The sequence below is a fragment of the Oncorhynchus kisutch genome, linkage group LG5 (genome assembly GCF_002021735.2).
Source record: "Oncorhynchus kisutch isolate 150728-3 linkage group LG5, Okis_V2, whole genome shotgun sequence".
Classification (NCBI taxonomy): Eukaryota; Metazoa; Chordata; class Actinopteri; order Salmoniformes; family Salmonidae; genus Oncorhynchus; species Oncorhynchus kisutch.
Window position 1 is genome coordinate 36512728 of NC_034178.2, and position 26932 is coordinate 36539659.

A 26932-nucleotide genomic window follows, 5' to 3' on the forward strand; every position below is an offset into this window, starting at 1 on the left:
CACATTCAAGTTATTTAGCAGATGCTATTATCCAGAGCGACTTTAGTCACTCAACAATGTCAATAGTGCTATTAGAGCTGGGTGATAACGGCAAAAAGTAATAATATAAATTGACCCATTTTTCTTGATAACAATAAATACAACTAATATACACATACATACATAGTACCAGTCAAAAGTTTGAAAACACCTACTCATTCCAGGGTTATTTATTTATTTGTACTATTTTCTACATTGTAGAATAACAACTATGAAATAACACATGGAATTATGTAGTAACCAAGAAGTGTTAAACAAATCAAAATCAAATATTTAGCCAACCTTTGCATTCTCTTAACCAGCTTCATGAGGTAGTCAACTAGAATACATTTAAAATTAACAGGTGTCCCTTGTTAAAATTTGTGGAATTCCTTTCCTTCTTTTGAGCCAATCAGTTGTATTGTGACAAGGTAGGGTTGGTATACACAAGATAGTCCCATTTGGTAAAAGACCAAGTCCATATTATGGCAAGAACAGCTCAAATAAGCAAAGAGAAATGACAGTCCATAATTATTTTAAGACATGAGTCAGTCAATGCAGATAATTTCACTAACTTTTAAAGTTTATTCAAGTGAAGTCGCAAAAACCATGATGAAAACTGGCTCTCATGAGGACTGCCACAGGAAAGAAAGACCCAGAGTTACCTCTGCTTCAGAGGATACATTCATTAGAGTTAACTGCACCTCAGATTGCAGCCCAAATAAATGCTTCACAGAGTTTCAGTAACAGACAACTCAACTGTTCAGAGGAGACTGTAAAATCAGGCCTTCATGGTCGAATTGCTGAAAAGAAACCACTACTATAGGACACCAATAAGAAGAGACTTCTTATTGGCCAAGAAACACGAGCAATGGACATTAGACCGGTAGAAATCTGTCCTTTGGTCTGATGAGTCCATATTTTAGATTTTTTGCTTCCAACCGCCGTGTCTTTGTGAGACGCAGAGTAGGTGAACGGATGATCTCCACATGTGTGGTTCCCACCATGAAGCATGGAGGTGGTGTGATGGTGCTATGCTGATTACACAGTCTGTGATTTATTTAGAATTCAAGGCACACTTAACCAACATGGCTACCACAGCATTAAGCAGTGATACGCCATCCCATCTGGTATGCGCTTAGTGGGACTATCATTTTCCCCCCCCCAACAGGACAATGAGGGCTATTTGACCAAGAATTAAAGTGATGGAATGCTGCATCAGATGACCTGTCCTCCACAATCTTCCGACCTCAACCCAATTTAGATGGTTTGGGATGAGTTGGACCGCATAGTGAAGGAAAAGCAGCCAACAAGTGCTCAGCATATGTGCGAACTCCTTCAAGACTGTTGGAAAAGCATTCCAGGTGAAGTTGGTTGAGAGAATGCCAAGAGTGTGCAAAGCTGTCATCAAAGCAAAGGGTGACTACTTTGAAGAATCTCAAATATATTTTGATTTCTTTAACACTTTTTTGGTTACTACATGATTCCATGTGTTATTTCATAGTTCATGTCTGCACTATTAGTCTAATGTAGAAAATAGTCCAAATAAAGAAAGACCCTTGAATGAGTAGGTGTGTCCAAACTTGACTAGTACGGTATAATTTTTTATACCTAAAAGGGGTCCTCAAATTTTAAATCAAATAGCTAAATGATCCATGGTATTACTTTCTAAAAACAATTCCATATGTTAGCTTAGTAGAACCCAGACTGAATAGTTAAACACATAGATACCTGGACTAACTTTTTTTGACTGATCACATGCTGCGGTTTACTCAATTGGCCACTTTATTCCTAGTTATATGTACATATATCCCTCAATTACCTCGGCAGTGGAACCCCTTGTATAAATTGTTACTAATTGTGTTTATTTATTTAAATAGGTAAGTCAGTTTAGAACAAATTCTTATTTACAATGACGGCCTACCAAAAAGGCAAAAGGCCTCCTGAGGGGGCTGGGATAAAATAATAATAATTAAATAACAATGTAGGACAAAACACACATCACGACAACACTACATAAAGACCTAGGACAACATGTATTATGTGTTTGACTATTTTATCATTTCTAAATGTTGGTTCTCTCTGTATCGTTGGGAAAGGCCTGTAAGTAAGAAGTCAATGTTAGTCCACACCTTTTGCAACTTTGAAATTGGCTACTAGTGGGAACTTACACATAACTGTCAATAACATTTGATTGGCTTGGAAGAAAAAAAACTTATGGATATAACAACCAGATGAATTGGATATAACAACCAGATGAATTGGTTAAAACAGCAGAATTTGTTTAAGAAACATATCTATATCCAAAGATAAGTGGGCTTAATAGGTCCACTTACCCTAACAGTAAGTGTTTAAAAAATAAATTAAAAAATCCCCCCGTAATTACATTTAAAATTGTTCCTCAACAGTCGTATGCTTGTGCTTATCAGGATGCATCTCTCCCTTCAATCTGTGTGGAAAGGGGGAGAGGGAGTGTGAGCTGGAACCCAAAAACAGGGACAGGGTAGATATTTTCATTGCAGGAAGCATGCAAATGCATATTAAATGCTAAACAAATAATTGTTTTGGAACCCAAAAAATATGCAGGAAAGTTGTGTAGCCTAATCACCTAATATTACCGACGTAAGCAAATTTGCCTCAATAAGAGGGAATGTTGGTGTCGGTAATCCTTGCCTAGTTAAATAAAGGTTAAATAAAAATTCTCTAAGTGCTATGGCTCTCCAATACCCTCTTGTTAGTGGAGAAACCAATCGCCTAGGTTTCACAATAAGCTCAACCTTTGATACCAAAGCAACAACTCTGGACTCTAAAAAAAACTCCTGACGGATGAACAGTTTGATTTTACAGTTTCTGATTCATAAGAATTCCCCCTGCTCGAGACAGACTGTTAAATGACTTAATGTATGAATGTTTGTGAGTGTGGAGGTTGTCTCTGGTTTGTGGAGGAGATTACAGGCCTGTAAAGTGACTGACCATGGGCACCAGGTGGAATGATTTACAGCCCAGAGAGGCTCCTGCTGGTGCTGGGCAGGGTTTGTCTACACAGCCAGTGGAGTTCAGGGAGGATGTAGCTTAGCACAGTGGCTACATCAGCCTGAGGCAATGGAGGAGTGAGAGGCCACACAGGGTTGGTCTACACAGCCAGTGGAGTTCAGGGAGGATGTAGCTTAGCACAGTGGCTACACCAGCCTGAGGCAATGGAGGAGAGCGAGAGGCCACACAGGGTTTGCAAGGAGAGGGATTTTGGGGGTAAGGAGGAGAGGTGGACGAGGCTCAGAATCAAATCAAGGACTTTAGTCTATATTCCCGAGCTCTTTCCAAAACCAGCTTGTGTGTGTAATGTATGTATGATTGTGTTTTGAATTTTTTTTTGTCCATGACTTTATAAAATGGCCCTGTGTTAGTGGTGGGGTCCAGGTCTTACCTCAGACTCCGAGTCGTCGTGGGAGAGTGCCCGTCTGTAGCGCACCTTACGGTTGCCCCGCACATCCTCCCCCACCTCCCGCTCCTCCAGTTTGGCTTTTGTCCTCCCCTTCTTCATCAGGAAGTTATCTACCACCCAAAACATCAGGGCCTGAGGACAACATATGGTACACAGCCCATTGAGCAAGTACAACACCAGACACACATAACTGAGACAGTTTGATCACACACACACCACAAGCCTAACTGGCTAAAATCTGTCAACAAACATAACATCAAATACACATAGTTGTCGCAAACAACAACCTATGAAGTAATACCATTCCATATGATACCATGTTCTTCATAGAGCCCTGCCTCACGGAGGCACTGCACACTTAACTTACATTAACGAAGAATGGGACGATGAGCATGACGATGGCCAGCTCCAACTGAGGATTGTTTATGGGGTTCAGGAGAGCCAGCTGTGATACACAGACACACGAATGAGCACAACAAACAAGACAGGAAATACAAACATTAACACAACTAAGTTAAAACAGACAAAGTTTACTTTACTGTTAGAATTCATACACTTCCCACAGGGATAATATAACTGAACTGATACGAAATGGTCTGAACTGAAATGGCCATAGGTCAGGACCCTACCCAATATGCCCCCCCTACTCACCTTCTTCCACTGGGGGATGAGTAGGACCAGGATGATGAGGACCTTCTCAAACATCATGATGAGGATGTAGAGAGCACACTGGCCCGCCCACGCAGTGCACTGCACCGGCTCTCCTACACACACACACACCTCTTACTATACTTGTGAGGACTTTTTTGGGAACAATTGAGTCCCACTCCAAATACTGTTTTCCCTAACTCTAAACCCAATTATAACCCAAACCCCAAAGCCTAAAATAGTATTTTACAAGTGAGGACTGGCAAAAATGTCCCAACTTCTCTGAATATTTGTTGAGTGGTTACATTTCTCCAGGCCCATCTCAGCCTTTTACCAAAACAGAGGCAGGGTGACTGCTTTGTAATTGTTTCAACTACATATTGGTGTCTTTAAATCAAAGAACCAGGGAAAGTTCGTTGTAGCAAACAGAACTTGTTCAACTGAGGGAGAGTTTAACAGTGGTCCACTGTTTGATCTGGATGACATTGCAGCACTGCAGTGCACCAGGTAGCCTCTGCCCTCTTCTGGACATCATGTGTACTACAGGGTGAAAGGATCCACACCAACAAACACACACTCTCCTGATCCTCACCGTATTCTCCGAAGCGTAGAGCATCCCACTGCCTCCACTCTACAATGGCACTGACAGTCCTCACCCCGGCATAGATAAGCAGCATACCCAGAGATGCATCCAGGAGGAAGTTTATAAGGTAACTGAGGAAGAGAGAGGAGACATTATCCACTTCAAGGTTGAGGTATTTTTATTTCACCTTTATTTAACCAGATAGGCCAGTTGTCATTTACAACTGCAACCTGGCCAAGATAAAGCAAAGCAGTGTGACAAAAACAACAGTTACACATGGGATAAACAAATGTACAGTCAATAACACAATAGAAAATCTGTATACAGTGTGTGCAAATGAAGTAAGGAGGTAAAGGCAATAAATAGGCCATAGTGGCGAAGTTATTACAATTTATCAATTTACATTGGAGTGATAGATGTGCAGATGAGGATGTGCAAGTAGAAATACTGGTTTGCAAAATAGTAGAAAAAAACAAAAATTAAATATGGGGATGAGGTAGGTAGTTGGACGGGCTATTTACAGATGGGCTGTGTACAGCTGCAGCAATCGGTAAGCTGCTCTGACAGCCGATGCTTGAAGTTAGTGAGGGAGATATAAGTCTCCAACTTCAGTGATTTTTGCAATTCGTTCCAGTCATTGGCAGCAGAGAACTGAAAGGAAAGGCAGCCAAAGCAGGTGTTGGCTTTGGGGATGACCAGTGAAATATACCTGCTGGAGTGCGTGCTCTGTTTGGGTATTGCTATGGTGACCAGTGAGCTGAGATAAGGAGGAGCTTTACCTAGCAAAGACTTCTCGATGACCTGGAGCCAGTGGGTTTGGCAACAAATATGTAGCGAGGACCAGCCAACGAGAGCATTCATGTCGCAACGGTGGGTAGTATATGGGGCTTTGGTGACAAAACGGATGGCACTGTGATAGACTGCATCCAATTTTCTGAGTAGAGTGTTGGAGGCTATTTTGTAAATGACATCGCCGAAGTCGAGGATCGGCAGGATAGTCCGTTTTACGAGGGTATTTTTGGCAGCATGAGTGAAGGAGGCTTTGTTTTGCGAAATAGGAAGCCAATTCTATATTTAACTTTGAATTGGTGATGCTTAATGTGAGTCGAAGGAGAGTTTACAGTCTAACCAGACGCCTAGGTATTTATAGTCGTCCACATATTCTAAGTCAGAACCGTCCAGAGTAGTGATGCTAGGCGGGCGGGTAGCGATCGGTTGAAGAGCATGCATTTGGTTTTACTAGCGTTTAAGAGCAGTTGGAGGCCGCGGAAAGTGTTGTATGGCGCTGAAGCTTGTTTGGAGGTTTGTTAACACAGTGTCCAAAGAAGGGCCAGATGTATACAGAATGGTGTCATCTGTGTAGAGGTGGATCAAAGAATCACCCGCAGCAAGAGCGACATCAATGTTTACAGAGAAGAGAGTCGGCCTGAGAATTGAACCATGTGGCACCCCATAGAGACTGCCAGAGGTCCGGACAACAGGCCCTCCGATTTGACACACTGAACTCTGAGAAGTAGTTAGTAAACCAGGCGAGGCAGTCATTAGAGAAACCAAGGCTGTTGAGTCCGCCGATAAGAATACGGTGATTGACAGAGTCGAAAGCCTTGGCCAGGTCGATGAAAACGGCTGCACAGTACTGTTTTTTTAATCAATGGTCGTTATGATATCTTTTAGGACCTTGAGAGTGGTTGAGGTGCACCCGTGACCAGCTCGGAAACCGGATTGCATAGTGGAGAAGGTATGGTGGGATTCGAGATGGTCGATGATCTGTTTGTTCACTTGGCTTTCAAAGACCCAGAAAGGCTGGGCAGGATGGATATAGGTCTGTAACAGTTTGGATCTAGTGTCTCCCCCTTTGAAGAGGGGGATGACCGCGGCCGCTTTCTAATCTTTAAGACTCTCAGACGATACGAAAGAGAGGTTGAACAGGCTAGTAATAGGGGTTGCGACAACGGCGGCGGATAATTTTAGGAAGAGAGGGTCCAGATTGTCTAGCCCAGCTGATTTGTAGGGATCCAGATTCTGCAGCTCTTTCAGAACATCAGCTGTCTGGATTTGGGTGAAGGAGAAAGGGGGGGGGGGCTAGGGCCAGTAGCTGCGGGGGGAGCAGAGCTGTTGGCCAGGGTTGGGGTAACCAGGTGGAAAGTGCGGCCAGCCGTAGAGAAATGCTTATTGAAATTCTCGATCATCGTGGATTTATCAGTGGTGACAGTGTTTCCTAGCCTCAGTGCAGTGGGCAGCTGCTCTTATTCTCAATGGACTTTATTACAGTGTCCCAAAGATTTTTGGAGTTAGTGCTACAGGATGCAAATTTCTGTTTGAAAAAGCTAGCCTTTGCTTTCCTAACTGCCTGTGTATATTGGTTCCTGACTTCCCCGAAAAGTTGCATATCGCGGGAACTATTCAAAGCTAGTGCAGTGCGCCAGAGGATGTTTTTGTGCTGGTCAAGGGCAGTCAAGTCTGGAGTGAACCAAGGGCTATATCTGTTCTTAGTTCTACATTTTATGAAAGGGGCATGCTTATTGGTGAGGAAGGTACTTTTGAAGAAGAGGTAGACAACGTTATAAAGAGACTATCCTACATACAGTCATACGCACAGTTAGACAAACACAATGACTGACGGACACATACAAATATACAGACACTCACAGTGAACAGGGGTCCTCCTCTGTGAGGTCAGACAGGTAGACATTGGCAAAGTGAATAAACAGCATCCCAATGGCTTGTTTGGAGGTGTCCAGGAACCTGGAAGAGTTGGCCAGGACAGGAGGATATTTTAAAAACTCTTTGAGCATTCAAGTTGTTTCAAAAGCTGAACATAACATTACAACAAGCACCAGTCTTGTGTTTATCTTAGTTGCAATTCAGTATTCCCATTGTAACTAGGTCATAAGCAATATTGAAGAGGATTAGCTTGAATACACTGGTTGGGAGTGGGTGTGAGATGGCTCCTGTCTTACCAGATCCTCCAGGGCCTTCTCTCATGCTTGGGCTCCCTGAAGCGCTTTACTGTGGACAGGAGACAGACAGAGAGTCACATATAGGACTGCTGCTCTCCTTCTCACGCGGATACAAACGATGGCGGTGGGATGAATCAGTACCTCTGTCCTTCTAATTATGTCAAGGAGTAGATTCAATCAGCCTATTCATGTAAATTAATTTAGGACCGCTCAAGTCTGAACTTAAATAGGCTTTACATTTTCATCATCAAGTTTAGTATGATGGTCAACATATCAGCATGAAATGTAAGGGGCCTTTTTCTATGAGTATTGGCCAGTGTGATGGGAAATGCAGTTCAGTGTTCCCCTTTAACTAGGCTACACCTGGCACCATAGCCTAACTAGTAGACTTAAGACTGAACCAAACAATGTTCATTAGGCTACATTCTCTTAACAAGTCAGCTATTGAGATGCCATGTTTACACAAGGTCAGACTATAGAGGAAGGGTGAATGGTAAAAGAGGAAGTGGCACACTACTGTACTAAAATTGTAGTCAAGCTGATGTCACTGTGCCTATCATTATCAGCCAAATCTCACTTGGCCTGTGAGCAGAGGAAATACTTGGGTTGTTTCGCAGTGTAATCAAGAGGACCGGCTAGTGCTATGAGTATGTTACACCAGGCATGGTCATATTACATATCACACTGTCCTGACCACGTGACTGGTATATCAGTGACTTGAATCTTTCAGCATGATCACCTGGGTTACCAACCTGGCTATGCAAAAATGGGGATGAGATAGTGTAGGTTGGGAGAATGTGTTCAAACATTTTACCCTACAGACACAATAGCCTACATGAAAGAAACTGCCCGACTGCTACTCTGGGGTTCAGGCCCCTATGTGTACGAGAGGCACAAGCCACTGGGTTATTTTAAAGTCTAGGCCTACACTTTAATTAATCCCTGTGTGAGCGTGTGTATTCTCCCAATGTGATGTAATGGCTGACAAATAAAGCTCTGGCTGTTCCCAACAATAGTAATCTTGTTTCCATGCCCCCCCCCCCTTTCTCCTAACATCCATTACACATGATTGATTGCTGGGTGAGAAGTGGTTCAATGCTTTATGACTCAACTGGTCATTAATCTACTGGACATACCCTAATCCTCAATTTGTGTTTCAGCCATGGTACCACTAGACAACAATCTCCTAGTGTGTGTTAAGTACTTTACTGTGTGCGTGCATGCCTGTGTGTAAAGTATGTGTCTGTCACCTGTCAAAAGGGGAGCTTGTTTTCCTAGTGTGATGCCCAAACTAATGTTGACAGTGGCATTTTCATATGGTTGTGCTGTAACTTTAGGCTCCCTCATACTACTCTGTTATGTGTTGTGTATGTAACTACTGACACACCCTGCATGTAAGCTGTGGGCTGGGCTGTGTGACTGATGCAGGCTCAGGCCCAGCCAATTCCTGCTTAGAAATCTGCATCAAGCATCATCGCTGCTCTGAGAGCTGAACATTCCTCACCTCTTGCTGATGTGACTGAAGTTCCTCTTTACCAGCGAAACACTGACACTGAATCAAAGGGGAGGACAAACTACATGGCCAAAAAGGCACACCAAGGGGATGGGCCAACATAGATGTCTGTTGTGTCCAAAGTAACTCCGTCCAATCCAGTCTTTTGAGACACAGTGAATGCTATGACTGCCAGTGATTCTTGCCAATTGAAAACAGACAGACAATTCAAAACAAGTAGCCTAAGCAGGTTATCCAATTTCAACAATAAGCCTATACTGAACAAACAAGTCAAATTTCCAGCCTGGGTGTGCTTCTGGCTGGCTGTACTCACACATCAGCGTACTGAAGGCCACCATCGCTAGCAGGCCTTGCAGGAAGATGCCGAAAGAGTCCATCAAGGCACCGTTCTCGCAGCCACGGGTGTCCGCATCTGGCGTGGGACTGGCGGACACTGACGTATTGGAAGAGGACATAGCGGCCGGTGCAGCCACGTCCCCGGCTTGAGAAAGGAGACTCACCCCGCTAACCGCCATAGTTGACCAGATAAAAAATGGGTTGTTGGGGCGATGGCATATAGGTAGATAGCCAAGCAATAACGTAAATTTAAATGTCTCATCCACATAGAATGGGTGTCTTCGTCATCCAGCTAGCAATCGACTAGCTAGTTATGCAGACAATCTCGGCAAAACAGAGAACGATAACTAGCCACTAGTAATGGAATATTCTCCCTTTTAACTGCGGATCCATATCTTTTCGTTTCCTATGTAGCCAGTGTCAGCAAACAAATGCCATTGTTGATAATATTATTCCCGAAAAGCCATAAAAGGATGAGATACATACCATGCGTCAGCATCTTCTTTTACGACAAATCAAAACCCATCTTGGGTCCCTACCTAACGTGAACTAGTTAGCCTAGCTAGATACACAGGCAAGTATGGACAAGGATACTTCACGCATATACCACACTTACATGCATGCAGCTACTCAATGTTTTACTAACGGAAACATTAACAACAAAGTTGCATTTAACATCAGTCGGGTAAAAGATGAGTCATCCCAAGGCATGTTCTTCATGTCATTTTAGCTAGCAAATGAAGCTAGCTGATTTAGGCTATTTCTGTACCACTTAACGTTAGCTAGCTATGTTATCAAGCGCCTTGAGTAAATACAAATGTGTTGCGCTAATATCGCGTCAGGTACAAACCACCAGTTATCATTTTAGCTAGTCTAACGCTTCCAGGGTGAAGCAGGTAGTTGCTAACGCCGGTAATTTAGCTAGGCTAGCTAAATTAGCTACATAGTCTGGTCCAGTCCAAGTAACGTTACTTGCAATTGATCCCTCCTGCATGCATGAAATGCATGATATTGATCTTTTCACGACTCCAGATTTTATTTGAAAAAGCTGTTTAGCATAAAATCTATGAATAATGACCAGAGTATCCAGTCCATTCGTTGCATAGCTAGCTAATTTACCACTGGAATTTCAAGCTACATCACTTCTGAGTCTGAACAGACTGCCCACTCATGTTGACAAGACGTGAAGGTTCATGTGCTCGACGTGACACAATTAACGGCATCATGGGAAGTGTAGGAAAGATCATGAATCTCAAGAGGAAGAGATTCAGGCTTTTATTCCATATTCTCTTAAATATCATATTCCACAAACATATACAGTCAAATTAATCAATTGTATCTCCTGTAAAATATATTTGATCTCAGTGGCAGAGCCGGGTAAACGAGGGAAACTAAAAACACAGCAAAGAGTTAGTTGGCTAACGAAAATAAAATACCACACAATACCCAGTAATCTACCGAGGGTTGTAGGAAAAAGGTAAAACTATAAAATGTATCTGATTTCTGCTCCAAAAACACCTCAATCCTAAATGCTTTTACCACAGGCCCTAATGTCTTCAATATGATTATCAGTTCAAATCATTTTCAGAGATAACAAAAAGGCTGTTTTGAATGAAGGCCTTCACAAATACTTTCAAAGCAAATATGTTTTGTAGAAAATCAAGCTATAACCATTAATCACCCTGTTGTACTAGAATAGCTTTTAAATATGTACACTATACACAAATACACCCTGTTAGATACACTTTGCATACCACAATATAGTACAGTGGTTTATTTCTCTTTTGTGCTTAGAACATTGCATTGTCCATGCTTGCATGTTGATCAAATGAAACCAGGAGTCATTTTGAGACTGTCGGTGACAAACCTGAATATGAATATCCATGTGAGATGTCTTTGCCTAGAATAAAGCGGGGTAAACCCCTCTCTGACCATACAGTAGAAATTGCAAAGAAACAATGCAAGTCTTGAATCATCTGATATCCATGCCTGACTGCTGCTGCTGTTGTGCTGGGCCTGGGTGCAGAGTCCAAAGGATGTCCAGTGGTAGATCAGTTACGGAATCATTTCAGGTTACTGACTATGTAAAGTTTCTCTTATTTTAGAACCCTCAGCTACGTAGCAAATTGCTGGTAGAATGCCAGTTTGACCCTTTCGATATGGTGACACAGCTTTATGGCTGGTCCCAGTTTCAGGTCCATACACTCCTGCACCGTGGGCAGGTTGAGAAGGAGCAGAGCCTGTCCATCAATCTCCTGAAAACACAAGCACGGTCATGGGGTAAGACAACAATGGTCATGGATGTAGGCCACAGTGTACACACAGTTATACAGTAAAGATAATTATCGTGTGTGTGTGTCTGTGTGTGTAATTATTACCTGATCCAGGAAAATGCGAGCCAGGGGAGCACAGTCGGTGGTCCTGATGAAACGCACCACATCAGTCACACTCCACTCTAGGGGACTGGTGTCCAAACACAGCTTCTGGGGAGCCTCACTTCTTGAGCGCTGCAAAACAACATGCAAGACACAAAGATGCAGTTAATTATGTTTTTTTAACTTGAAAAGGGACAATAAAGTCTGGACAATACAACGTACTGTATATACAGTGCCTTGCAAAAGTGTTCATCCCCCTTGGTGTTTTTCCTATTTTGTTGCATTAAAACATGTCATTTAAATGTTTTTTTATTTGGATTTCACAAAATTGTGAAAAAATAACATTAAAATTAAAAAACAGAAAAGTGGTGCGTGCAGTATTCACCCCCTTTACTATGAAGCCCCTAAATAAGATCTGGTGCAACCAATTACCTTCAGAAGTCACATAATTAGTTAATAAAGTCCACCTGTGTGCAATCTAAGTGTCACATGATCTGAGTATATATATACACCTGTTCTGAAAGGCCTCAGAGTCTGCAACACCACTAAGCAAGGGGTTCCACCAAGCAAGCAGCACTATGAAGACCAAGGAGCTCTCCAAACAGGTCAGGGACAAAGTTGTGGAGAAGTACAGATCAGGGTTGGGTTTTAAAAAAAAGATCAGAAACTTTGAACATCCCACGGAGCACCATTAAATCCATTACTAACAAACCTGCCAAGAGAGGGCCGCCCACCAAAACTCACAGACCAGGCAAGGAGGGCATTAATCAGAGAGGCAAATAAAATACCAAAAATAACCCCGAAGGAGCTGCAAAGCTCCACAGCGGAGATTGGAGTATCTGTCCATAGGACCACTTTAAGCCGTGTCCTCCACAGAGCTGGGCTTTACGGAAGAGTGGCCAGAAAAAAGCCATTGCTTAAAGAAAAGAATAAGCAAACATGTTTGGTGTTTGCCAAAAGGCATGTGGGAGACTCCCCAAACATATGGAAAGTACTCTGGCCAGATGAGACTAAAATGGTGCTTTGTGGCCATCAAGGAAAACACTGTCTGGCGCAAACCCAACACCTCATCACCCCGAGAGAACACCATCCCCACAGTGATGGTCATGGCAGCATCATGCTGTGGGGATCTTTTTCCATCGGCAGGGACTGGGAAACTGGTCAGAATTGAAGGAATGATGGATGGCGCTAAATACAGGGAAATCCTTGAGGGAAACCTGTTTCAGTCTTCCAGAGTTTTGAGACTGGGATGGAGGTTCACCTTCCAGCAGGACAATGACCCTAAGCATACTGCTAAAGCAACACTCAAGTGGTTTAAGGGGAAACATTTAAATGTCTTGGAATCAAAGCCCAGACCTCAATCCAATTGAGAATCTGTGGTTTGACTTAAAGATTGCTGTTCACCAGCGGAACCCATCCAATTTGGAGCTGGAGCAGTTTTGCCTTAAAGAATGGGCAAAAATCCCAGTGGCTAGATGTGCCAAACTTATAGAGACATACCCCAAGAGACTTGCAGCTGTAATTGCTGCAAAAGGTGGCTGGGGGGGGGGGGGGTATTTTTTATTTTTTTATTTCTTGTTCGTTTCACAATTATTATTTTTTTCATCTTCAAAGTGGTAGGCATGTTGTGTAAATCAAATGATACAACAGTAGTTTACCTTTGGTGAAGGTGGGTGGTTCTCATAATCAGAGTAGGATGGGGAGTGAGGTTTCCTGCGCTTTCGGGTTGGCCGGGGCGTTGCAGGAGGAGAAGGGGACGGGGTGGGTGGCTGTGACTTCCCAATGGAATATTCTGAATCGTCCTGATCATCCTGGAGTTCAGAGCCAGTATCGTCACTCAGAGAGTCCTCATCATCCAGATCCTCCTCCTCTCCACTCCCCTGGGTTAGAGAAAGGGATGGTTCAGTTTAAAGATGTCTGGATATATAGAGATATGTATGCGTGTGTGTGTGTGTTACCTGTGGTGAACCGGCAGGTGTGTTGTCCAGTGAGGCTGAGGAGCGTCTCTTCTTATGGACGAAGAGTTGCTTCCTCCTCTTCCTCCTCCTACCTCTCCTCTTCACCCCCCCTTCCAGGTTAGAGTGCCCCCCTGGTGGGCGGCCCACTCGCCTACTCTTCTTCTTACCATAGTAATAAGCTGTAGAAAAAAAAATCAATATTACAATCTTTGTCCTCCTGAGCATTATAAATCCAATACTTTACAATCAATATTGTTTATTCATCTAAGTACACATAAAAACAGACACTGGTTCCCTTAGATTTTTCCCCCCTGCATATCAGCCTGATCTCAATAACACCAGCTATTTTAATACCCGTTTTCACAGATATGCATTAGATCTAGAGTGATTGATTAGGGCAGGGGCTCACCAGAGTACGGCACGTCAAATGTTCTACTGCTTGATCTCCTGTCCCTCTTATAGAATATTAACTCAAAAGTATTGTGGAGTCCCTGCATCTAAATATAAACAGTAAAAGCACCCAAAATGAGTACCGGCACCTATTACAGTTCAAGTCAAACACCGGTGACACGTACTGTATTTGGTCTTGGTGAGCACAGAACAGTTCTCTGAGCAGCGCTCCAGAACCATGCGAGGTCCAAACAGGTTTGGGCAACACTCCAGCTTCATGCAGGTCTTTCTACAAAACTCAGCCACGCAGTCTGCTGTACGCACTATATCCACCGTAGCCCGGTAACTCTTTCCCTTGTACCTGCCGGCCAAAAATAGATCCTCAGGTTTGCAACGCTAGGACTGCTTAGCCAGGTCCAGTACACACTTTAATAAAATCAACTCAAGCACAAAAGTTACAAACGTAATGATAGAGAATGCGTTCCTCACTTGGCTTTGAGCGTCTCTCCATGGCCGTGCCAGCGGTTCTCCTGGTCCAGCTGCAGCTCCCTGAGCACCCGGCTGGGCTTATAGGCAGAGTTGATCAGCAGAGTCAACACCTGGACAGGACACAGGGAGACGTGAACGGATTAGCATGGATACTATTCAAAGTGGGAAGTGATCTTCAGGGATTTTTATTTTTATTTTACCTTTATTTTACTAGGCAAGTCAGTTAAGAACAAATTCTTATTTTCAATGACGGCCTAGGAACAGTGGGTTAACTGCCTGTTCAGGGGCAGAACGACAGATTTGTACCTTGTCAGCTCGGGGATTTGAACTTGCAACCTTTCGGTTACTAGTCCAACGCTCTAACCACTAGGCTACCCTGGATAGTACAATTGTGCTCTATTACTAACCGGTTTCTAGAAGAATTGAGTAGTTTACTTTTGAGTATATTGTAATATAGTTATAATATTGTGTAGTATGGTTTTCCGATCCCACTCGGGTGCTCCTCACCTCTTTGAGCACCAGTACACAGTTGCCAGGGCCGACACACTGGGGCAGCTCAGCGATGCGGCCCTTGTTCAGGTAGGGGCCAGAAAAGCAGCGGTGGTTGAAGTAGATCTTAGGACAGCAGTACTTCCCGTTCCCCTGTCCTGTACAAAAAACATCACACACACAATGTAATAGCTGTGCCTCACCTCAGAAACAATCCTAATGTATTTGTCTGGGATGTCTAGATGAGAAAGAGAACACTCACCAGTCTCTGATTGGCTGGTCATCTGCTGCTTGAGTGCATCAGGTGTTGCGGATTTGGGTGGAGCTCGGCTTTAGGGACAAAGATACAGGTTAGTGGTCAAAGTGCACGGGACTGGAATATTAACCAATCAAAAGTGGACAAACAGCCAATGAACAGCCAATGATAAGAGTCCTTCCTTTCCCATAGGCCTACTTACTGTTTCTCAGGCTGCACCACAGCAATCCTCCTCTGCTTCTCAACTGTAAGACAATGTATAATCAACATGAAAACTACTGAAACTATACACAGTACTGTCAAATATTGTGACTGCAATATTAACAATTCCATGCATATTGTGGCATGGCACCCCTTCAGATTAGAGAGAGGAACAGAGGGATCCTATTTTGGGATGCCCACCTTCGGGCTTGATGGGGTACAGCAAAGGGTAACCGTTGGTCTCACACCAGCTGACAGGAAAGATGTCCAACGAGTCCACATGAGCTATAAGCTCTGGCATAGCCTGTTTCAGCCCTGGACACACAGGGACACAAATGATTTAATCACACAACTTATTAATGATCTAATATCAATACCACCATTGTGAACAAGCTCACACTTAAATGGTCTCAAACTAAGCTTTAAAAACGCAGGGCCCAAATATGAGGCGTAGCTACGGGTTCTCACCTTCCAGGCCAAGCCAGATATGTTGCCCTTTAACCTTGATTACTGATGCCACATGAATGTGCTCAGGTGAGAGTGGGTTGACCGCTTCCAGTTTCATGGCCTCTTTAAAGCTGTGATCGGACTGTTCCTGAGACAGACAGAGAGACTTCAGGAGAGAGAGATTATTCATTGCCCCTGTTCATCCATGCTATACACTCATGTTATAACATGCATTGTTCTATGAGGCCGTTTGTCAGACAGCGCATGACTCACTGTGGGGAAACAGTGTTGTGGTGCTGCCTCGGCCTCACTCTGTTTCAGGTAGTCTGCCCAGTCAAAGTCCTGCCCCTGGTACCCTACACAACCGGAGAGAGAGAACACAATACAATTAGCTTAATGTTTAAGAAAAAAAGTTGAGCACAGTTTTAAAAGTAGTTCTGTAAATGTTACTAGTGTTTCCTCACCTGGAGGGGGGCTGAGCGGGAGACCGTTCTTCAGGCTCCACTGGGCGGGAAAGATCCCAGGACTGTCCCTGTGACACAGGAAGGACTTCCCACGGCCTTCTGTCACCAAATCATCACCACAGAGATTATCCATCTTTACCAGGAAGTACTGGTCACTGAACACCTGAAGAGAAGAGGTAGGTTATGACATCATACTCATGTTGGCTCTATGCAGTAGTTACCCTACCCTTCCTCCATGACCATATCACACCCAAAGCTAGCCTCATACACAACCATACTGTATCTCACTGACTACCCACTTCCGCATGGAGTGGATAGACTCCCAGAGTTTACATGGGTACTATGTCAGGATTCATCTTTACTCTCCTAGCCCTGAGGTGAACACTGATCTGAGTGGACTGAATAGGCAGCAACGATATGGTGGAAACTGTTGGGTGGAGTACCTTCATTACTGTACTGCCATCATCCAACCCAGTCATTCATTTTGGCCTGGGAAGGACGCATTCAGACAAATCCAGGAGCCTGAGGTGAGAGGGGGACAGTAAAGAGGTTGTTACCTTGGTAACGGTGGCAGGACTGATGCAGAATGGGGATGCAGGGTCAACGGCCTCCAGTTTCATCCCCTCAGTGAAGCAGTGGGCAGCGATGACAGGCCGGTCCTGATGCACGCACACACACACACACCACACAGTGATGGCTTATTATATTAATATTGCAGACCCTTGTAACGTTAGTAAATAATGCTTGGTAGTGCCATCACCTTATAGAACTCCTCAGAGAGGGCTTCATCATGAGGCTGATCAATCATCCTCTGTCTGACCTCCTCCCACTTCTCTTCTGTGTGCAGGGCGACCAGGGCTGAAACAAGCAAGCACGCACACACACACACACACACACACACACACACACACACACACAAATTATCACGTTAAAACAGTAAAAACCGCAACCTCCGATTTATTCATAAATTGTGTTTGCATCTTAGCCCTTTGATGCATAAGATCACATATTTGTGATCATTGTTGAGTGGTCCCTGCAGCTTACCATCACAAATAGCAAGTAGCAACAGAACGCAGGATGCAACCAACATGTCTAAACAGCATTGCTGTCTGAAAAACAATGTTGTTATGTACTGATAGGAAATAAAAAAAGGTATTCACAACTTTATTCCTCAATTTCACCTTTTATTGTAAAAGATAAAACGCAAACTTCGTCATCCAAGCATCACACGGAACACATCCACAGCCAAACTCATTCCATAAACCAGTCTAAATAATAGGTTGTGCTGAGAATTTTAATTTTATTTTACATAAGTTAGCAACCTAACTGCTAGACTTGTTTGCAATGTACCACATCTCTGGTGAGCACAAGGGAGAAATGTAATATTGTTTAGAAAAGACATGCACGTCAGCTAAGATAACAGCAGGTAAATTCTTTATGATGGCAGCCATGTTTGTTTATGCTTGACAAGTGAAAACTCCCTAATCCCAGAATGACATTCACTATAAGACACAAATAAATGAAGTCAAAGTCAAAGATGGCTGCGTCCATTGTCTAAAAAACATGAACTTTGTTTGGCCACTTTTCAGCATATTACAAATCTTCGATGTACTTGTTACAGCGTATAAAAGAACCGGAGTACATGACATGACAAGTCATTTACAGTGTTTGACAAATCACATAGCAAATAAAATGTTATCAACTCACAGATCACCACCACCAAATAAAAGCCTCCTGCCTAGCCTAATCATAGTGTGAAAGCTAAACAGGGTTGCCAGATTGAGTTAAAAACCATTTTAGGATGTGTAATGGGAATTTTAATGTTTGTGCTTTTCTTATAACTCATTTCTGTGTTCTATTCATGTGCTGTTCGATAAGCCAATTTCTGTGTTCATGCAAGTGGCTGACTGTACAAATCCTCATTTATCAGTAGCTGCAATTTGGCAGTACGCCCAGATGTTGTTTTGAGAACGAACTAAAGATATCTCAGTTAAGGTCTCAGTTTAGAGAGAAGCCTTGTGAGGTATTGGTCTGTCCCATGTTATGAAACAGTATTGGTTGGTCACATGAATGAAACAAAACGGTAATGATGAATTAATTATGCTAAATCTTGTAAATATAACTTGTCTGTGTATAGTCATATATAAAAGACAACTGCTGGGTCTGCCCAACGAGAGCTCCTGATTGACATGTGTACTATGGTGCATTGAGTTGGTTGGGATATTTACGTTACCTCAGATATTTACGTGACAACCAGAAAGCTTTATAGGATGTCAACACACATGGCACCACACATAGCTGGAATTCACTAATCATAATCAGTACAACTTTCCAAAAAGTATTTTACACGCCATACACTACATGACCAAAAGTAAGCGGACACCTGCTCATCGAACATCTCATTCCAAAATCATGGGCATTAATATGGAATTGGTCCCCCCTTTGCAGCCTCTACTCTTCTGGGAAGGCTTTCCACTAGATGTTGGAACATTGCTTCCATTCAGCCACAAGAGCATTAGTGAGGTCGAACACAGATGTTAGGCAATTAGGCTTGGCTCGCAGTCGGCGTTCCAATTCATCCCAAAGGTGTTCGATGGGGTTGAGGTCAGGGCCCTGTGCAGCCAGTCAAGTTCTTCCACACCTATCATCTCAATAAACCATTTCTGTATGGACCTCGCATTGTCATTCTGAAACAAGAAATGGCCTTCCTCAAACTGTTGCCACAAAGTTGGAAACACAGAATCGTCTAGAATGTCATTGTATGCTGTAGCATTAAGACTTCCCTTCACTGGAACTAAGGGGCCTAGCCCAAACCACGAAAAATAGCCCCAGACCATTATTCCTCCTCCACCACATTTTACAGTTGGCACTATGCATTAGGGCAGGTAGCGTTCTCGGCATCTGCCAAACCCAGATTCATCCATCGGACTGACAGATGGTGAAGTATGATTCATCACTCCAGAGAATGCGTTTCCACTGCTCCAGACGCCAATGGCTATGAGCTTAACACCACTCCAGCCAACACTTGGCATTACGCAAGGTGAGCTTAGGCTTGTGTGAGGCTGCTTGGCCACGGAAACCCATTTAATGAAGCTCCCGACGAACGACAGACAATTTTTTTCGCACTACGCGGTTCAGCACTCAGTGGTCCCGTTCTCTGCTGTTGTTGCTCCTAGATGTTTCCACTTCACAATAACAGGACTTACAGTTGACCGGGGCAACAATTTAATGAAGTGATTTGTTAGAAAGGTGGTATCTTATGACGGTGCCATGTTGAATGTCAATGAGCTCTTTAGGAAGGTCATTCTACTGCCAATGTTTGTGTATGGAGATTGCATGGCTATATGCTCGATTTGGTACACCTGTCAGCAACGGGTGTGTTTGCAATAGCCAAATACACTTACTTGAAGGGGTGTCCATATGATTTTATAAATATAGTGTATGTGTCCATTATAATCTATGCAAGAATCGGAATGCATGATTTGTCAAAAGTACTTGAAAATGTGAATAAAACAGTAAATATATGATGCTCCATACATACAGTTGAAGTCGGAAGTTTGCATACACTTAGGATGGAGTCATTAAAACTCGTTTTTCAACCACTCCACAAATTTCTTGTTAACAAACTATAATTTTGGCAAGTCGGTTAGGACATCTACTTTGTGCATGACACAAGTACTTTTTCCGACAATTGTTAACAGACAGATTTACTTAACTTATGTTTCACTGTATCACAATTCCAGTGATTAGAAGTTGACATACACTAAGTTGACTGTGCCTTTAAACAGCTTGGAAATTTCCAGAAAATGATGTCATGGCTTTAGAAGCTTCTGATAGGCTAATTGACATAATTTGAATCAAAAAGAAATCAGCCAAGGCCTCAGAAAAAGAATTGGAGACCTCCACAAGTCTGGTTCATCCTTGGAAGCAATTTCCAAATGTCTGAAGGTACCACGCTCATCTGTACAAACAAAAATATGCAAGTATAAACAACAAGGGACCACGCAGCCATTATACCGCTCAGAAAGGAGACATGTTCTGTCTCCAAGAGATACTTTGCAAAAAGTGCAAATCAATCCCAGAACAACAGAAAAGGACCTTGTGTAGATACTGGAGGAAACAGGTACAAAAGTATCTATATCAACAGTAAAACGAGTCCTATATCGACATGACCTGAAAGGCCGCTCAGCAAGGAAGAAGCCACTTCTCAAAAACCGCCATAAAGCCAGACTACGGTTTGCAACTGCACATGGGGACAAAGATCGTACTTTTTGGAGAAATGTCCTCTGGTCTGATGAAACAAAAATATGCCCATAATGACTATCGTTATGTTTGGAGCAAAAAGGGGGAGGTTTGTGAGCTGAAGAACACCATCCCAACCGTGAAGCACAGGGGTGGCAGCATCATGTTGTGGGGGTGCTTTGCTGAAGGAGGGACTGGTGCACTTCACAAAATAGATGGCATCATGAGGTAGGAAAATTCTGTGGATATATTGAAGCAACATCTCAAAATATCAGTCAGGAAGTTAAAGCTTGGTCGCAAATGGGTCTTCCAAATGGACAAAGACCCCAAGCATACGTGGCAAAATGGCTTAAGGACAACAAAGTCAATGTATTGGAGTGGCCATCAAAGTCCTGACCTCAATCCCATAGAAAAGTTGTGGGCAGAACTGAAAAAGCGTGTACGAGCAAGGAGGCCTACAAACCTGACTCAGTTACACCAGCTCTGTCAGGAGGAATGGGCCAAAATTCACCCAACTTAGTGGTTTGTGGAAGGCTACCCAAAACATTTGACCCAAGTTAAACAATTTAAAGGCAATGCTACCAAATACTAATTGAGTATATCATCTTCTGACCCACTGGGAATGTGATGAAATAAATCACTCTTTACTATTATTCTGACATTTCACATTCTTAAAATAAAGTGGTGATCCTTACTGACCTAAGAAAGGGAATTTTTACTAGGATTAAATGTCAGGAATTGTGAAAAACTTAGTTTAAATGCATTTGGCTAAGGTGTACAGTCGTGGCCAAAAGTTTTGAGAATGACACAATTATTAATTTTCACAAAGTTTGCTGCTTCAGTGTCTTTAGATATTTTGTCAGACAATCTTACTGGCAGCAATATCCTTGCCTGTGAAGCCCTTTTTGTGCAAAGCAATGATGACGGCACATGTTTTATTGTTTGTCCACCTGCCTCTGGTTACCTCATGGTAACCATGGTTGAAAGAGGAATAACAATGATTCCAAGCACCACCCTCCTTTGAAGCTTCCAGTCTGTTATTCAAACTCAATCAGCATGACAGAGTGATCTCCAGCCTGGTCCTCGTCAACACTCATACCTGTGTTAACGAGAGAATCACTGACATGATGTCAGCTGGTCCATTTGTGGCAGGGCTGAAATGCAGTAGAAATGTTTTTGGGGATTCAGTTCATTTGCATGGTAAAGAGGGACTTTTCAATTAATTTCAATTCATGTGATCATAACATTCTGGAGTATATGCAAATTGGCATCATACAAACTGAGGCAGCAGACTTTGTGAAAATTAATATTTGTGTCATTCCCAAAACTTTGTCACGACTATGTAAACTTCCAACTGTATGTACGGTGTGCTACAGTAGAAATGACATCACAATAAAGAAACTATAATGATAACGTAATAAGTCACTTACTTTGATAGGAACACACACGTCCAAAGTTTTTATTAGTAAGGAAAACTAATATTAAGGCAATGTGGGCGCCAGCTGGATAATATGCCAGGGGAAAAAAGTTTGTGTTCTGACTAGAGATATGCAAATGTCTGCATATTTGATCTGGGGAAACACTTGGGAAGTGTTTGGGATCTCCTCGAAGAGAGAAGTTTGTCCAGCTCAATAAAGCCTCAAATATAAAATGGTCCACAACAGTGAAATGGGCTACTTCTTATGTGAATTAACAAGGAGGCGGAACACACCTCAATTCAAACTGTTGATAGAAAATAAAACTTGTTTGAAAATAACTTGAAATTGATAAGTTAAAACATAGCCTATAGATAAATAGCAGGCAGTGTGCCTTGGTTTGAGGACAGTGTGGGTTCACTGTCCTGTTGTGTAACAATCCCATTTTGGAACAGTGAGTCCATTCTGACATCACACATATAAAAGAAACGTTGGGGCGACCGTTAGAGATTTGTGGAACACACGTGAAAAGGTTCAAACTGAATTTACCCCAGGTATTTTTGAAAAGAGGATCAGCTTACCTAAAGGAGGCCTGAGGGTGCAGCCATGCTCCTTGGCCCAGCCATGTGGGTGAAGGCGGGGGTGCAGGTAGTAGAGCCAGAGGGTGGAGTGTGTTTCAGGGAGCCCCTCTGTGCCTGCTAGGCGTAGTCTCAGCCTGCCACCCACATTCTCCTCCACCTCAGCGCCCCACGCCACCCCAGGGTCAAAACTGTCCTGGAGCTCCACACTGCAGCCTGGAGACATCAGGTCCACTGGGTCCTTACGACGCTGAGGCCACACACACACACACACACACACACACACACACACACACACGGAGTTCAAAACCCTTGCCTATCTGTCATACATTCCCAGTTGTTCTAGTTTATAACTGAGCACCCCCTTACCCCTTCCAGCAGGTTGGCAGGTGCACTGCACTTCTCAGCCAGGGCTTTCTCCAGGATGCCCTCCCAGTCTGGCTGCTTCTCTCGCACACCTGAGGAGGGCGATGGAGAGGCACGATTACAGAATATGGAAAGAAACCTCAGAAATGTTTTTAGAAAACAACATTTTAGATTTGACTGTAATAACCCGTGTAAAACAACACCCGTCCAACTGAGTTTCCTCCCCAGCCCTAGTTCTCTTACCCTCGGAGGGTCTCATGGGCTTGCCCTGCTGCCGGCTCCAGCCCAGGGGGTGGAGGTCCGCCGTCATGATGTCACACCAGAAGTCAGCGCGGCGGTCATCGTGGTAACCCTCGTAGCGCAGGAGGAGCAGCTGGCCACAGGTGGTGATGATGGTGGCCACCCAGTAGGGTTGGTCAGGCTCTGAACGCACACACACCTCCAGCTTCATACCTGGAGTCAGCCCTGTCTGCAAGCCCTGGTCCACCTGGGGGATGTTGAAATATCTTACAAGGTGGATTTGGGATCAAGAGTGTGTGAGTATTGTGTGTGGTTATGAGAGGATTGTGAGCGGTCTCAGTACTTACGTGTTTGAAGGCATGGTGGGGCACAGACAAGGTCCCGTTTTCCTCCAGATATTCATCCCAGTTAAAGTCAGACACGTGCTGACTCGAGTCCTCATCTGCAACACACACATACACCAGTTCAGTTCACTTTGTTACGTTAGAAAGACCTCGTCACCAGTAACAAAGCTGGAGGTCCATGTAATTACTCACCAGACTCCAGTGACTCGTGACTCATGTTAGCTCCTCCCACAGGCCAAGTCTAGAAGCTCTGGGGAAGAAAGGAGAGCTGGATTATTATTTGTGTTTGACAGCCAAAATCAGGAGAGCAAGTGAGAATAGTAGGTGGTTGGTAAAAGTGGTACAGCTGGTGAAAGAGAGGTAATTTGTCCAGTGATTACATTTATTTTTGTGAAATTTGATGTGAATTGCCAAACAAAAGCATAAACAAAGTTTAGTTAGTGTGTGTGAGAGAAGTGAAACTGAGAACATTTAGGTAAGGGTTTTGAAAATACAAATGAGCCTTCTAGCTAAGTTTCTAAAAGCATGAGTGAGGCCTCTTAAAGACATGATAACTTTGAACCAAAGTTGAGCTGTAGGCTTATAGCCAGTCTGTGACAACAAAGCAGATTAAAGAATTGAACACAAAAGAGAAATGGCATTTATATACCGGGCATGAGAGAGCATTGGAAATGACAATAGCTGAGAGGTTTGTGTATAGGATGTAGAAGATAGCTGCTCGGTCACTGCTGCTCCATTCAGCAGGGCTGTCAGGCCCGTCTTTGTCAAGTCTGATGTCTCTATTAAATTAGAGACAGCCATCAGACAGGGTCCTTCTGACCACCGCACGGACACCGCGACCCAGGATCAGCCCATCCTTTCACCAACGACCCTGCCGCCCTCAGAGTACACACACAGAGCTATCCAACCAAGCCCGACTGAATTTTCTGACACACACAGACAGTGTAAAGGGCCTCATTGTGCTGGAGATCATACTGACGTCTCACACTAGGGAGGATAAAAAGAGCAGCAGAGCCATTTAGCCATTTGCACACAGCCAAGCCTCACTGTTGAGGTGTATTCTAATATACCCGATGATCACAAAAAAAAGTATTCTAACAGTTGTTGATAAAGATTGAAAATGTCAGCAAGTTTATTGTAATATGATATAGACAAGTTAGAATGAAGCTGAGAAGGGAAGGATGAGGGGTTGATAAAATATTATTATGCTGATATTTCTGGGAATTCACAGCTAATTCAGTTAAACAAACTCTCAGTTCATCACCAAAGTGAACAGGATGACTAACAACTTCCCCTATGGTTTGAAAGAGGCCTGCCCAGTATCCACACACACCACCAGGCTCCCTGCCAATCTGACTCTCTCCACCAAAAGATAGACCCAGCAGAAATACACTGACTCGCCCTGAAAGAGAAACTAGAATGCATACACAAAAACAAACATATTTTTAACATGCAGCTGACTGAATCAAGTCCTCTTAGTCACTGGGTGATCACTGGGCAGGAAATGCAAGCAAAATAAATGCATTGATTGAACACACAAGGGTTTGAGAAATGTACTTTAAATGAAAGTGAAGTCTTGATGACAAGGGTTTATGTCAAGAATAAAGTTAGACTGTTGGGAGTATTTTCATCAAGTGTAACACAATTACAATAATAGTAGCCTATTTGTTTATGAATCCTTTCTGTCAGCAATTTGCTTTCACATAGGCTACTTCTTCTTTGAGAGATTGTATTATTTCAGGGTTGCATGTTGCCAATGTCAAGTAGGGGCCTAATGTTAGTGGGGTGTTCGTGAGCCCCTTGCACGTCAGAGGGCAGTGTTGTTGTCCCACTGTTGTTGTTGTCTCAGTGTTGTTGCAGTGTTGAAACTGTTCTTTGAACTGGATTTTCGTGTAAATGGCCATAGGAGAGCCTGACCATAAATAGCTCCAACTTAATTACCAATGGCAGACGTAAATATAAAAGTTTTGCGAAAAAAAACCCACTTCGCATTGCTATTTCATTGGCAAGTGGAAGAAACAATGTAGCATTTTAGCCTATAGATGCACATCAATTGAAACAATGTTGCAGTTTAATGCCGCAGGTCATTTGAAAAAAATGTTGCCGCGATCACTCAAGTTGCATAACTGGGAAGTTGGACCTGGAGAGAAATGGGCAGTTTAGTGCTTAGAGTAGCCTACGTGGAAATATCAATGTGTATAGCATAATTTAGGCCTGATCTGTTAGGCATATTCCATCAACTACAATTTATTTAAAACAAAATAAAAAATAAAAATGGCAAGGCTATTTGTAAAATAAAATACATCCGCAGACGTCCATCAAGCTTGTGCAACCGTTATTATATAGGAGCGATATCCAACTAAATAAATGGATTAAGTACATTAACAACATTTGTGGGAATTCCGATAGAAGGTTACTTACCGCAATATGGATATTAATTTGAACGCACGAGCGCCGATGATCCAACTTTCACACTGGAACGTGCACTAAAGAGAAGAACACCGAATGCAATAAAGAACATGTATTTCATAGCCTCTCTGTGTTTATGCCATATAGGTCAGTTCAGAAGCCAACGGCACCGCAGTAGAATGCGGCTGATTCCGCACATGCTAAAAACGCCTGTGACCAAGTCAAGTTACTGAAACGTCATGGCTTGAGCGATAGGCTATACTAAGCAATACCGGCGCTTGCACTCGACCGAGCCAGAGTCATCTTTTTCAGAGACGGGAAAAAAGATGCAGACAGCACCAAATTACATTATATCATATTAAGATCTTAATAAACAAAATATTGTATGTGAGTATTTGGTCACAAAATCTGATTCTTACCAGTAAATAGTTTTTCAAGTCGGTTTTAGATGCCGTCTCTTTCCGCCTAGTCGTTCACGACCTCATTCCAATATGGCACAAACTGCCACTGCGCATGTTCTGCCGCCTATATCTACGTTCTAAACCAGAGTAGCTGATATTGTCGGCGTTGAGAATAAAAATATGACTTCCACCTTCAAACACAATAAAAATCTAATATCCAAAAACCAGAATTAACAGATGCAAAGAAACAGAAAACAATGTTTTCTTTAACGTTGTTTAACAATGTTAATCTTCTTTAACGTTGATTGAGAAAGAACCTTTAGCCTACGTTTGGCAAATTCCCTTATGGATTCAACACTTTGTTAATC

The 26932-nt window shown here is 43.0% G+C and overlaps 1 protein-coding gene across 8 annotated transcripts in view; it reads right to left on the bottom strand.

Annotated features, from left to right (window-relative positions):
- LOC109891000 (store-operated calcium entry regulator STIMATE) overlaps positions 1-26685 on the bottom strand; it is a 30153-nt gene extending 3468 nt beyond the window's left edge. For 2 of the 8 annotated variants that reach the window (XM_031825000.1, XM_031825001.1), the window contains exons 1-10: positions 12098-12281; positions 11879-12007; positions 9987-11755; positions 9478-9668; positions 7652-7700; positions 7341-7436; positions 4701-4822; positions 4112-4224; positions 3828-3905; positions 3443-3592 (exon numbers count right to left, since the gene is read on the bottom strand). In XM_031825000.1, coding sequence (XP_031680860.1) covers positions 3443-3592; positions 3828-3905; positions 4112-4224; positions 4701-4822; positions 7341-7436; positions 7652-7700; positions 9478-9619 — 750 coding nt within the window. In that variant the 5' untranslated portion in view covers positions 9620-9668; positions 9987-11755; positions 11879-12007; positions 12098-12281. Of the gene's footprint in view, positions 1-2002; positions 2120-2404; positions 2468-3442; positions 3593-3827; positions 3906-4111; positions 4225-4700; positions 4823-7340; positions 7437-7651; positions 7701-9477; positions 11756-11878; positions 12008-12097; positions 12282-13533; positions 13756-13833; positions 14013-14408; positions 14585-14712; positions 14823-15219; positions 15360-15463; positions 15532-15659; positions 15703-15859; positions 15974-16126; positions 16272-16378; positions 16462-16569; positions 16733-17126; positions 17229-17329; positions 17428-22807; positions 23055-23173; positions 23263-23413; positions 23658-23757; positions 23853-23946; positions 24005-26175; positions 26241-26582 lie in introns of those variants that run through there. The other 6 variants (XM_031824998.1, XM_031824999.1, XM_020483232.2 and 3 more) reach the window with 5 other exon arrangements.
- Between the last annotated feature and the right edge of the window lie 247 nt (positions 26686-26932).